General features: G+C 57.5%; 2 protein-coding genes across 2 annotated transcripts; both read left to right on the top strand.

Moving 5' to 3' along the window:
• Positions 1–493: 493 nt before the first annotated feature.
• Positions 494–1,306, top strand: EX895_002681 (uncharacterized protein; the record flags this gene model as incomplete). Its single annotated transcript, XM_029883279.1, has 1 exon — positions 494–1,306. The coding sequence occupies one exon, from the start codon at positions 494–496 to the stop codon at positions 1,304–1,306; it is 813 nt and encodes a 270-aa protein (XP_029740314.1).
• A 1,921-nt stretch (positions 1,307–3,227) lies between these two features.
• On the top strand, positions 3,228–8,828 carry EX895_002680 (uncharacterized protein; the record flags this gene model as incomplete). The annotated part of the gene is made up of 1 exon (XM_029883278.1): positions 3,228–8,828. One exon carries the CDS (start codon positions 3,228–3,230, stop codon positions 8,826–8,828), a length of 5,601 nt encoding a protein of 1,866 aa, XP_029740313.1.
• Positions 8,829–13,339: the final 4,511 nt, after the last annotated feature.

The raw sequence follows: 13,339 nt of genomic DNA, 5'->3' as shown, positions 1-13,339 counted from the left end.
GGCCCGTCGGCCTTGGTTCGAGGATTGGATTCTATCGTTTGCATCTCAAGGGCAAGTTCACACTCCGCTCGCCTGTCTTGCTCTCCGACACAATCAATGCAAACCTGTCCTCTCTCGCTTGTGTCGCCCTTCCGCCTCGCGTCCGGTCAACCTGTGCATCAAGCTGTGAGCTACCTAGGTGGCAAAGCTGTCTGCAGCAAGTAGGTTGCACGTTGGCAGTCGATGAAGACACGGGTACAAGCAACGACAGCCTACCGTGCAAGCCACTGCGCCTTAAGAGCAGAGCCGAGTCTCGCAGTACACTGGCCTTCGAACCCCGCAAAAAAAGGTGTATACATATACCTGTGATTGCACGTCCAATGAGCTCCTCGTTGATCCCCCCGCCTTTCACATCACTGTCCCCACCACCACCATCAACCTCAACTTCGCTCTTCACCCTCACCATTCTTTGTCCGCTTTCTTAGCTGACTCCACCTGCATCACATTAGCCAGGATGCAGGACCGAGAATTCGCTATGGCCAAGTCACTGCTCACGGTCTTGTCCGGTCGTACACGCACGACCAAAGGTACTGTCTCCTCGTCCTCCTCGACCAAGACCAAACCGCAGACCAGCTTCAGCGCAGCCAACGCAGCTCGTGCCGCCCGTCGTCACCGATTCGACGACAAGTCGGGCCCGCCGCCACCTCGCGGCTCGCTTACCGACGAAAAGCTCACGTACCTCGACTGGCGGCTCAAGCGTATCAACAATGTGCGTCAAAAGTCGGAAGGCACCCCGCATTGCTGGATCGATGGACGAGACACGATCGGCCGCAACTCTGTAGATATCGTACGAAGCAGCCGTGTCGAGCTGGGGCAAAACCACCACCAGCAGCAGCAGCAGCAGCAGCAGCAGCAGCAGCAACAACACACACAGGCACCACAGGCGGTCGTGATGATGCCGAGCCGAGTGGCGGCCATCTACTCGGCTGAAAAGGCTGTGGGTCTCAAAGCCCTCGAGCATGCCTTTGCCGGCGACAGCGTCCTGGCGTCCATGCCGTACCTGGCCAAACGTGACTCGAGCTCTGGTTCCGAATTGTCTGGCTCGTCCGGCCAGCATTCGTCGTCGTCGGAAGCTCCGCCGGCTGCCGTTCTCGACGCAAAATCCGACAGAGACGTAGGTGGCGTCTACTTTATCAAGCCACGAAAGTCGCTTCTCACTCGCGCAGGCTCACGCTTCAGCAACAAGAAGTCGGTTGCCGAAGCCACGAATGAGTCGAGGCCGGCATCGCGAAACAACCGTTCGATTGCTCGTATCTGGAATCGTTGACACGTGTTGTCACACCGTTGCCTAGTGGGATCCTCTTCCCCTCTCTCTGGAGCTCTGCTCTCCCGGAACAGCTATTGTTCGGCCGATCACTGAACGCAGAGCTCATAGCATACCCTTTTCCGTCACCTCTCTTTGATACCCTGCATTGTAATGGATCTATTTCTCGTTCTTCAGTCTGTCTCGACTCTCAACTTTGCATGCCTGTCGAGTCGAACCTCTGCTGCGTTGACAGAGAGCGTCTGCGCCCATGTCCTGGGCGACAGCCTGCCTCGTCAACGACGCATCATCGGTTGAACGCGGGAGTGCCGTGGGAAAAGCCGGGAACTCTAATTTTCAATCATTGTGAGATCGGCTAAGATTACAGAGGTAGATTTGGCTCAGGTTTAGTTTCAGATTTCCGCTCCTTCGGGAGTGTGGGAAATGAATCTCGACCCCACAATGATTCGCGCTCTGCTGCTGCTGCTCACCCACACAAAATGCGGAAAAAGGCTTGAACCGGTTGCCAAGGCAAATCTCGAATGGGCACGCGAGGAAGGCTTGGTTTTCAGCTTCAACTTCTCCGTTGTTGCAGTGCAGAGAGAGTTCCAATCAAAACGTCTCGTCAACGTCACTCGGCAGCTGCAATTCCAAAAACTGCATGCAACGACAATCAATTTGCTGCAAGTGCTCCAGAGAATCCCGCATTCGTTACAGCATTCCAAGCTTCGCTGCAAGCCGGAGTACGAGGGATGGGCGCGAGGGAGGGAGGGAGAGCCTCACCAAGGGTGCCAGAAGCCTGCAGGTAAACCGTCATGTCAGGCATTCGAGCTTGCCAAAAGAACCTCGTTGATCAACAGGGTCTTCGCTTAGCGACGTCGATCCGATCGCGCCATTTCAAACGCTGAAACGCCCCAAAGGCAAACGTGATTGTGTGCTGCTCGAGGTGATCAATGGCAAGCTGGAACGTACCGTGGATCTCCGACAACGAGGCAAGATGGATGGAAGCCGTTGATGATAGGTTCGGGGGATGGACGCTAGCCGTGGAGTAGCAAGCAGCACGTTCGCTTGTCTGCAAATAAGGCTAAAAGCTGTTGGCCCCGATGCGGCACTCTCTCACAGGATCGTGCTCCATCGAAGAGCGCGGCGGTTGGGCTTGAGCTTTGAGAAGGACACCTCTGCTACCGATGCTGTGCTGCATTGCATGACAACGGGAATAGCTCCTTCGAGCAAGCGAGCGAATCAACTGGAATTTCACATCCGACGATCTGTTCTGCAATTCCCTCCATCCTAGTCGTCCGCGCTACGCCTGTTCCCACTTGTCGGACGTGCCGTCTCTCCTTCTGGTGGCAAAGGCAACAAGAGAGAGGGAGAGAACTGAAGCGGTCATTCCCAAGCCACTTTGCGAGTGTATCCAAGTGTCTGCCCTCTTGAGCATTTTCAAGGGATATTTCCCTTTTTGGCTACATCGTGTCTCGCTCGCTACACCGCACAGCATGGGCAGTGTGCGGGGATTTGATTTTTACCCATCGATCGACACCGTCCATCCAGGTCTTACTCCGCTCTTGACATGCATCTCAGCTGCAGTCGTTGCTTCAGTCCCTCTGCTCTCTCTTCCGCTCCGGACGGCCTTCATCCATCTCTCCACCTTGTCGCTGTCCTTTTCGACGTTACGCCACTACCACCATCCCTTTCGTATACCTTGGCTGCCGTTTCCCGTAGACGACTCTAACCACCAGCAGTTGCAGTGAACTGTAACTACGATACCTCTATACAGATCGATACCCTGATTCTTGCCTTCCCGGTCTTGACGTTCTCACACCCGAGCCAACGCGAAACCAGACAGCTGGCCCCATCAAAAGAAAGTTGCCAACACAGCGACAATACCACAAAAGGCAGCATCACTGCTACGTCCCAACAAGTACATCAGACTTGCTCGCCCACGATGCGCCGGCCTTACGTAGAGCCAGGTCACCGCTCTGCCCGTCCCGGTATCCGTCATCGCACTCGATCCAACGGACCCGATCGCAAGGGCCGCGATCCAACCACACTCGCAACAGCCGGCCGCCAGGCACGACTCGCCAGCGAGGGTGAGACGGATCAAGATGACTTTTACAGCGATGACGACGAGCAAGGCTTTGTCACGCAGACCGACGAGAACGCCGTCACCGCCAACGAGGACATCGACGGCGAGGAGGAAGAAGACGATCTCCTCGACGACAATCTCCTCGACGACGAGCGTGCGGAGGAAGAAGATCGCTCGGTCCGTTCCGCTACTCGATCTCGGCCAGCGCCTGCGATCCGCGGTGCTCACGTCGTAGAGCAGGACAATGAAGATGACGGCGACGATGACGATGATGACCACCGCGGTCTCCGCACGCCGCGCAACCAGAGCAGGAGCAACCTCACAGCCACACCTCGCAGCCGCCCTCGTGCTTACTCGCGCTCCAAGAAGCTTGCACCCGAAGAAGAAGGCTGGGCAGTCCAGAGCGAAGAAAAGCGTCGCAAAGGCGGAGTCCTTGGAAGGCTCAAGCGTCTTGGTCGCAAGCCAAAGGACTCCGACGATTCCGTAGGCCAGTCGCGCGAAGGCGCAAACGCCGACCTCGTTCTGGGCCGCTCCTACGGCGCAGTCCGCGAACTTCGTAGTCGCAAGAGCTTTTTGGGTCGCAGGCCTGACTCGACGGCCTCGAGTGGCACACGTGATCGAGCTATCTTTCGACGAGGTGCGGCCACCGCTGCCGTCTCCTCGGGCGTGGCAGCTGCCGGCACCAACCGATCCTCTGGTCTCGGTAGCAGTCGAAGCAACTCTGGCCGCGGCGGCTTTGACGATGACTTTGGCAGTGACCTCGGCACCGCCCGTCCCAGCTCCCGGATCCGTGCACGAAGGCCTCCTTCCGACATCGCCAGCGACGATGGATCGGACCTGGTCGCCCCCAAGCAAGCCCAAGTCGAGACCTCGGACGTTCCTCCTCGCATCCCCACTCCGATCGCTCTACGTGATGCCGAGAATGCCCGCTCTCCTCAGATTGTAGACCCTTTTGCAGAGCCCGTGGCTAGCGACCCGCACGCACGCTCCAAGTCCCTGGCAGAGAGCGTGCAGCCCAGCGTTCTCGAGGGCAGCGATGCCGCTTCGGTAGTGCCGCCTTCGTCCCCTCTGATCCCCCTCTCTGGTCCACTCAGCCACAACGACGCCATCGTCCCCAGTCAACGTGCCTCGATGCAGTCGATCAGAGACCATGAGATCGACGAAGAGACCATGTCCAGGTCTCGAAAGCCAAGCATGGATCTGCGTGCCGCTGCCGGAAGTGCGCTGGGTGGTCTCGCCGCCATGATCGGCTTTGACGCCCTTCGCGAAAGTAAGAACGGCCTTCCTCCCAAAGAAGACCCTCTCTCCTCCGGTTTGGGTCTCGCCGACGAGGACGCTACTCAAAATGCAGCTGCAGCATCGACGACCTCTATCAACACGGCTATCCCTAGGACTCCGCTCGAATCCGCCACAACCACATCGGACACCACCCTGCTCCCCAGGAGGAACCGTCGCAAGGGCAGCAAAGCCTCTGTGCTGACGGGTGCCACCAACGAAGAGGCCAAGCCTGCAGCTGTTGCTGGCCAAGAAGCAGCCGGAGCTGCCTCGGAGCTGCCGTACGTCGTCGATGACGAGGCTGCTGCGGACCGCTCGAAGCCTGCACCTGCCATTGCTGCGCCATTGGCACTCGGCGCCGGTCTTGGCGGTCTCGCTGCGGCTGCTACCGGCACCCCAACAGACGCCAACGACGGACAGAAGGTCAAGAGCAAGAAGAGCAAGAAGAACAAAAAGAAGAGCCGAGCTCTCGACGACAACCAGCCTGTGCTCGTGGTCGACAATGTCGCGCCAGAAGCTGACGATCTTCAGGAGGCTGATGCGGCGCAGCAGGAGCGAACGGTTCCAGTGTCAGAAGCTATCGCCGTGCCCGTCGCCATCGGCGGGGCCATGCAAACTCGAGACTTTGGTGCTGCACCCTCTGTGACCGACGGCTCTGAGCTTGCAATGGCCGACGATGAAGCCGGACCACCTTCGGTCGTGGCGCCGCTGAACGAGAAGAGCGGATACACCCAACGGGACCTTCCAGCTGCAGCTGCGCCCATAGCTGGTGCTGCCATCGTCGCTGGTCGAAAGGCTAAACCAACCAAGATGGCCAAAGGCAGTCGTGGTGTCGAGAAGCTCCCGTCCGTCCACGAAGATGGGCCGCTCCATCGTCGCAACATTCCTCCTCCAGACAAAGGTCGATACCTGCTTACGCCCAGTGTCGCTCCTAGCGTTGCCGATCCGCTGGATGCCGGACGCAATCGTCTCGCAAGCTCCAAAGGCGATTGGCTCACAAAGGATCTGTCGCCTCAGCAAACGCACTACTTCCTGCGCGAACTGTCGTTGCGAGAGCTCCGTTGGGAGCTCGACCGTGCATGGCTGCTGACTAGCTTCGAGAAGCCGCAGCGTCCGACTCGACGTGTTCGAAAGGACTTCTCCGACGTCGAAGACGATTCGCGCATCAATGACTTTGACGAGTCCTCCGACGAAGACCTGCTCGCTGTCGACGAAGACGAAGACGAGGAAGCCGTCTTCCGACGCGGTCAACAGCCGCTCGGCGGGCTCTACAACCAGCCCAGCATTCCGGATCTGCCGCTGTTGCGCTTCCTCTTCAAGAACGCCTTTTGCACGTTCCCGCTCTTCGTCGCTCCCGAGGACAAGGTGGACCAGTACGTCGGCGGACCACCGGACAAGGCTACGCTTGCGCGCACTTACTTCTTTACCGGTGTTCTTCCCCTCCTGCGTGCGATCCAGTCGCGTTCACTGAGCGCCTGGGTCGACCGTCACGGCGAAGGCGACGGAACGCCGTTCAGCGCCGTGTCCACCACGGGTTCGCTGCGATACCTACTGACCAAGTGGGCTTCCCGCTACATCACTGCTGTCTTGCGAGTCGGTCCCGGCGATCCTTACCTCGATGATGATGAGTCAGTCGGAAAGGAATCTTGGCCTTGGCCGGCATCCAACCTCTTGCCTCCCGAAGCCTATTACGCTTTCCGCAAGCCATTGGACAGGCTCAAGTACGGAGGCTATGAAGTCGACCTGGTGGGCATTCGCAAGCACAGCGTTAGCGAGAGAGACTACATTATCCGTCTTCGACGCCCCAACGCGCCCGACCAGTACGTGGTGCGCAACGACCACGACTTTGAAGAATTCCGTCGCAACCTCTCCAAAGACCTAAGCCCCTTTGCCTTTGTCAAGCATCTGCCTCGCACACGAGGTCGCCCCGACGAGGGGGAGAGCGATGTCGAGGATGGGAGCCCGTACGGATCCGAGCGTTCTGCCCGATTCAACGCGGCCGGCTTGGGCTCTGCTGCGCCGTACAAGTCAAATGGATCTCGTCGCAACTCGTCCGAAGGCAGAGTTTTGCGTGGAGGTGGACGCGATGGCCGAAGGCGGTACAGCTCTGCTATTCGCGATGGCCGTCCTGTGTTGGGTCGAGACCGGGACACTCTTTCAGAGGACGATAGCCAGGCCTTTGAGGACACAGCAGACGAGCATTTATCTGATGAGGAAGACCGCTCTGATGCAACCCTCCAACCTGGGCGTGGTCCTTCGCGTGCAGGGGGACGTGAGGCTCAGAATGGAGGCAAGGCTCGTCAATCCTTGCTCGACAGGGGCAAGGGCTCATTGCGCCGACTCACGGGCAAGGAATCGCAGCCAAACTCGCGCAATAGCTCGCTTCGACGCAAAAACGGTCCGGTGGGCTCTCAGCGCAAGCCAGCTGCTAGGCGTGCTCCCCCTCCTCCAGCGGCTGCTGCTGCTGCTCGACCGGAACGCGGTAACGGCTCGCTGCGTCGACCGCCAGCGGCTGGTGCGATGGACTTTGAAGCCCGACGCAACAAGCTGAGGAGTTGGCTGCGCGACACGCTCTCCATCCGCGAGTCTGGCCATGCCAACGAGACGCAGAATTTCCTCACGATTGGCGGATTTTCCGAACGCGATCTGCGACGCGGCGACTACGACGACATCCAGGAACGACGCAGGGAGGACAGGCACCGTCGACAGGAGCACGAGCGCGATGCTGCCGAGGCGGGCGACGACGTGCACGACCTGCGCGAGGTGCGCGACGACCTCTGGTTCGACTGTGTCGAGGGTGACGGCTTCCTCAAGATGTACGATGCGCTGCGCGAAACACCGGACTACGCGCGACTGCCGTTGGAGTACCAGAAGATGGTCTCGTGGGGTAATCTGCAGGTTGCACGCTGGCTGTATGGCGTGTTCGTCGCAGGAGACGAGTCTAGGGCCAACTTGGCGAGGGTGCAGGACGTGTACGAGTCAATCCCGTGGAAGAAGTTGGCGTTTGCGATGAAGTCGCCCGTGGCGCAGATGATGCGTTCCTGGAGGGAACAGTTCCTGCGACGTGGGTTCTTGCAATCGATGCTGCACGTTATGCTCGAGGATGAGCCCGAGACGATCGAAGAAGACTTGCTCGAGCTGCGACGAACCATCGGCTCCGAGGTCATGTTCCAGAAGCTGCGCGTCTTTGTCGACTCGCCCGACGATCTCAAGCGTCTCATTCGACAGCACGCCGAGGCGGCCGAGGTGCCCCTGGTTGCGGCGATAGTGCGTGGTTCGGAGCAGCCCAAGCTCAACAAGATCGAAGTACAGCGTGTCATGGATGCGACCGACTCGTACCAGGCGTTTATGAAGACGCTGCCCTCGATCACAAAGAAGAACAACCACAAGGAACCGGGTTACCGTCTGATCGTCGATCTGCAGCGGGCGCTGCGTCTGCTCTCGCTGCAGCGCGATGGCGCGCAGGTGCGAGGGATGCTGCAGGATCCTGTGATCGCCGATGCGCTCTCAACCGTGTTCGAGCCCCTGATGGAGGAGGTGAGGCGGTTGCACAAGACCAAGGGCGTGGGCAATGCGGTGTTGGATCTTCAGGCGTTCCTGGGACGGCTGTTGGACCATCTGACGGGCTTGCGTGCACGTGTGATGGACCCGCTGCACGCAGTCAATGGTATTGCCGAGTTGCTCGACGATGCTGCACCGAGCTGGTACAGGTTCCTCAGGTCGGCGTCTGACGCTACACCCACTGTGTTTAGCTTCTTTGCGTGGTTCCGGCACCTGGCCATGACAGTGGGTGCGGGCACGGAGGATCTGGCGCAGATCTGGACAAACCCACCCACCGCGCCTGTGATAGAGGACGATAGCGCGTCCGAGGGCGACCGTCTATCGGTCGATCCAGACCTCATGCCTGACTATGAAGGTACCCTGGACCCGGCGACGATGCGCGATATCAACTCGTTGGCCGAGCATGGACGTAGGAAGCGAAATCGCCAGATGGAGGTGGCGTGCCGATGGGCGGCGGGCGATACGGAGGAGCACCATCCCATTCAGGTGCAGGGCGATGGAAGGGGTAAGACTCGAACGGATATGTACTTACCGAGGGAGACGAGACCGGCGAGGAGGGCGCCTGGTCTGGACAGGTTTAGGAAGTCGTTCCGCGAGGCGGTCTCGAGTGCGCTTGCTCGTTGAGCGGCCTGAGCCCTACATCTTTTCATTCTTTCACCTTTGGTAACGGACACTTTTATCTCTCACACTCATTTGGTTCGTGGACAAGTGCTACTTGTAGCTGATCTCGTGTATATAAATCTCGACTCAAAGATGTGCGTTCTGTTCGGCCGCTCCTCGTTGCGTTGGTGTGGAGGAGTACGGAGAAGGGCGGAGGAAGGCAGATTTCAGCATTTGTGAGACCGCGAATGTGCACAGCAGAGCACCTTTTCTGCTTCTTTTTGCAGCCGTTATTTTCAGCTTTCTTTTTCTTTTCGAAATTGGTTTCGTACCCTTTCCTGTCAAGCAACGCTGCTTGGCTGAGCAGCGGACATAGCCGCACGAAAGGAAGCCCTACGTATCAGGAACCCAACCTCGGGGTTCAGCAATCGCAGTGAGTACGATGAGAGACTCAGGGCCGACGGCGAACCACATGACGTGCGCTGAGGGCTGCGGGCTGAGCTCACATTCCAGTGTTTGTTTTGGAAAACACAAAGCTTAGTTTAATTAGGTCAGTACCGCGCGACCAATGCCGTGAGACAGCGATTGGTACGTGGGGTACTTTTGCACCGCATGGTCTCGATAGAAAGCAAAGCCCAAGCGAGACCGTAAAGGCGAACAGAGTGCAGGCGAGACCTGACGGAATGTTGCTAATGACACATTCGCCCCAAGACACGGGTTCTGGAAGGAATCGTGTACCTGCGCAGACTTTGTTGATGCTGGTGAGAAACTGGGGCGGAGGATTGCCCGATAAGAACCCGAAATCGGGCAGACTCCTCACGCCGACCACCATCGACTGCAAGTGCCAAATTGCAGTCGAAGACACGAACCCATCGGTCACCCGGTCTAGGAACAAGGTTCAACTTCCGTCCCAAAGCGTGAGAGCGGCATTCACACAAAGGGAACGAAGGCGTGGGATTGGTCAACGACGCGATCGGAATGCGCAACCCCAGCACGCAGCAGCAAGGCGGTTTGTCGTCATCTTTCTAGCGGCGACCCCCACCCAACACATATGAACGTCGATCAAAAGAAGCATACACTGAAACACCGCAGTGCGTTAGACCGTACGGGCGCGGAGCTGCAAATTCGCACACCTTCCGACGGCCGCTCCAAGACGATAATGTCGGAAGTTTTGCGACAAGCTGAGCTTCAAGTTAGATGCAATCGTTAGCGATACGATCGAATTGCAACTCAGCTGCGGCGATCAAACTTAGAAGCGAGTCAAGGCGATTCTTCCTAGTCTAGTCAAATTTGCATCTCAGCTGGGTGAAGGTGACCTCGAAGGTTACAGGGGAAAGAATCCGCATCGATACCACTGCTTCCGTGAACTGGCAGGGCAGCGAGCGGAGTACGGCGCAAGTGAGAGGCTTCGCATCGTCTGAGCTGCAAAACGCAGTTCGTCGGACATGAAGCTGGTCAGGCTTCACCAACTCGGCGGTCGCGGCCGACCGACGAGGGTTCATCGACCGACCGCCGAGGGTTCAAGTGATGAACAAGGACTGGCTCTTGGTTTCGTGAAGAAGCTCAAAGAGATGTGTGCTGTCAACGATACGAGCCGGAGTCAAATTAGGGCTTAGGCACCCTGTCAACGGTTTCAACAAGGCTCAATGGGTTCAGGCCCACCTGCGCGGTCGTCAATGCACTCCTCTTGGCCTGAGTATGTGTGCGACAAGCCTCGGAGGGCGCAAAAGTATGCTAGAGAGCACGAAAGGATGGGTACGACCGGCGCAATGGAATGGCGTGCGCGCACGTTGACCGACCGAAGCTTGCCCTGCTCACCTCAGAGCGGCGTGGGGAAAGCCGGTGAATGGGAAATGATCCGCGATCCGATAGAAGCAGCAGGAATGAGCAAAGAACGTTCCCACTCGGCCTCTTCCGACTATGTCGACTGTGGTTGGCGGCGCTACACGGTCAAAGTGCACACTCACCGACGGTAACAAGGTCTCCGACGCTTTGGCTGACCAGCTGTTCGCCCGACAAGTGTCTCACCGAGGGCTGTTCCCACGCTGTCTTCCCTTACACCCATTGCGTCCGACCTGACGCGACAATGGAAAGAAAGGGGATGCGATACGTAGGAGGTAGTGGAAAGGCTCTCACGGAAGCTACTCGCCGAAGAACGCTCGGCTCGGTTCGAAGCCATACACACACACACTCAGACACATACCCAGCAAGGCACACGGAGATCGCTAAAGCTTGGAGCTCGCGTTCCTCCGCACTGTATTCTGCAACTCGCAGTGGCTTTTGTTTGATGGAAAAAGAGAAGGGCGCTAGCTCGCTTGTGTTTGGAAAATGATGCAAGAGCGAGCAGAGCAAACAGAAAACGCTCATTCCTACCCGAATTTCTTTTCACGCTAGAGAGCGTATTATCGACAAAAGTCGTTCTAGCGATGCAGGTCCAAGCCAGCCGGGCCCGGCAGCAAGTTGGTCGTACCTGGCGCACTGCGCACTAGTCACGCGTGGTTGCAAGCATTCGGTCGACTTCGCTTGTGCCTTGGATGCAGTCATCACTGAGCAGCCGAGCTGGACGGCTCCAAAACAGCATTTCCTACCAAAGTTGCCCGTTGGATGGTAACGGGCTTTCTACGTCGTCATCCGATTGTAGACTTCGGAGACAACGCAGTTGATAGCATCGCGGGTCAACATTGGAGACCATCGTTCTCGGGGATTCTCACACTGTGTATGCATCTGGTCGAGGGGCGAAGAGCAAGGCGCCGTTTCCCCCTTGGTGAGACTCCGTTGTCGAGAGGGGATGGCTGTCTTCTAACCTTGTAGGGCCGGAAAAGATTCAACCACCGCCGGTGTTCGTCGTTCGTCTGTGAGCACTCACGGATGCAAGCGCTCCGACTTGAAGAGAGGAATCTCGGAAAGCAGCGGCGTCAGCGGATCGCATACAAGCCACAGTTTTTCAGTGTCAACCCCGACAAGCACGTTCGGAAGGTTACCGGTAACGTCAGTGAGAGAAGCAGTGCCGCGCGCACTCTTAGCGCTCTTCGTGCTGGGAGATCAGAGGTGAATGAGGCGCCAAAGGGCGTTGATGTTCCGACTCCTGTATGCGCATGTATTTTCAAGCTGGTTTGAAAGTCCGCAGAGGTTAGCCTTCTTCTTCCTGCACGTTGTATCTCTGTCAATTTACGATTCGAGCTCCGATGCGACTGACAACCATCTGAATGCACTCACAGCCCCCCCTTGCCTGTTGATCGAGGCGGCCCTTGCCACGGATCTGGGGAGCCGCCCATCCTATTGGCCGGCGTACGCTCACCCCGGCAATTTTCCCTTTTGATGAGTGACAGCTGATCAAGGACAAGCGCCGCCCGCGCCGACCTCGTAGAATCGCTACGTGATTGGCTCATGCTCTCCTCGCCGTCTACGTCGCTCCCTCTGCTTTGCAGATGGCCGCCAGCGACTAGCTCAACAAGCAAGATGTGTATGTGTACTGCTGTCGTGTGGTCATTCCTCGGTTTGACTGACCGCCAAGCTTAGTGTTGAGGTCATGAGGCGGGTGTCGCTTGGATGTCGCGGTGAAGCGCTAAGAAACAAGCTTCCCACGCTAACGTTTGTCTGCTGTACATGCCACACATCGTCGCACTTGGCGAGTTTACGTATTGGCTGGCTCGCTGCCTTTCTTTGTGTTTGGATTTTTCTTTTCTTTTTCTCTTCAGAGAGAGATTTGGAACTTTCGCGCACAAAAGGTGCTAGCCGAGGCAGATTTCTTGATGAGCAAAAGTGCGGCCGGCATGGTTGTCATGCTATCCAGCTGCTGCATTTTGTATTTGGTCGGGTGCTTGCCAGGGGTTTCTCAGCCCCGACTCACTAATAAAGAAACAGAAAAAACAAATGAAATAAGAAAGGGCATGACGCTCATGCCTCTCGCGTGCCTCCGTGACCATGAGAAAAAACCAGGGAACACTGCTGAAGTGCCTGTCGGCGTTGAATCATTGTTCACCCGTGAGCTGTGATGACTTGACTCGTCGGTCAGTCTCGCTCCCGCAACAAGGCTTTACGCCCAAAATGCATCATTCTTGTGGATCGTCACTCGCCCTTGCTTTGCTCCCCTCCCTCTCCAACCCCTTGCTTCCGCATCCATCGTTCCTGTCTGAACTGCCTGCCTTGTGATCGTCTGCCTGTTCAAGGGTTTTATTGCCGTTTTTTTTTTAAACACAGCTTTAATTTCCTGCTGAGGCGATCTTCAAACTGAACAACTGCCGAAGTGCCGTGAACACCCGCAAGTCGATGATCCCCAACGCAGCAAAGTAGACAAACACGCCGCCACGGCATTCCCCCTCATACGCCAACCTGCGCATTCGCATCGCGCACCCCCTTTGCCGCCTCCTTCCCCTTCTGTTGCTCGCTTTCTCTCGGCCTCGCACGCACTCGCATGCTGGCTCGTTGGCTCACCGGCTGGCTGGCTGGCTGGCTCGCAATCGTGTTTCGGCTTTCTCGCTTCCGTATGCTGGATGCTGCTTCCGCTCTCGTCGAGTACCTGAGCTACTGCAGTC

Source organism: Sporisorium graminicola, chromosome SGRAM_16 (genome assembly GCF_005498985.1).
Source record: "Sporisorium graminicola strain CBS 10092 chromosome SGRAM_16, whole genome shotgun sequence".
Lineage (NCBI taxonomy): Eukaryota > Fungi > Basidiomycota > Ustilaginomycetes > Ustilaginales > Ustilaginaceae > Sporisorium > Sporisorium graminicola.
Note: the sequence above shows the minus strand (reverse complement) of the source record. Positions and strands in the feature narration are given on the sequence as shown.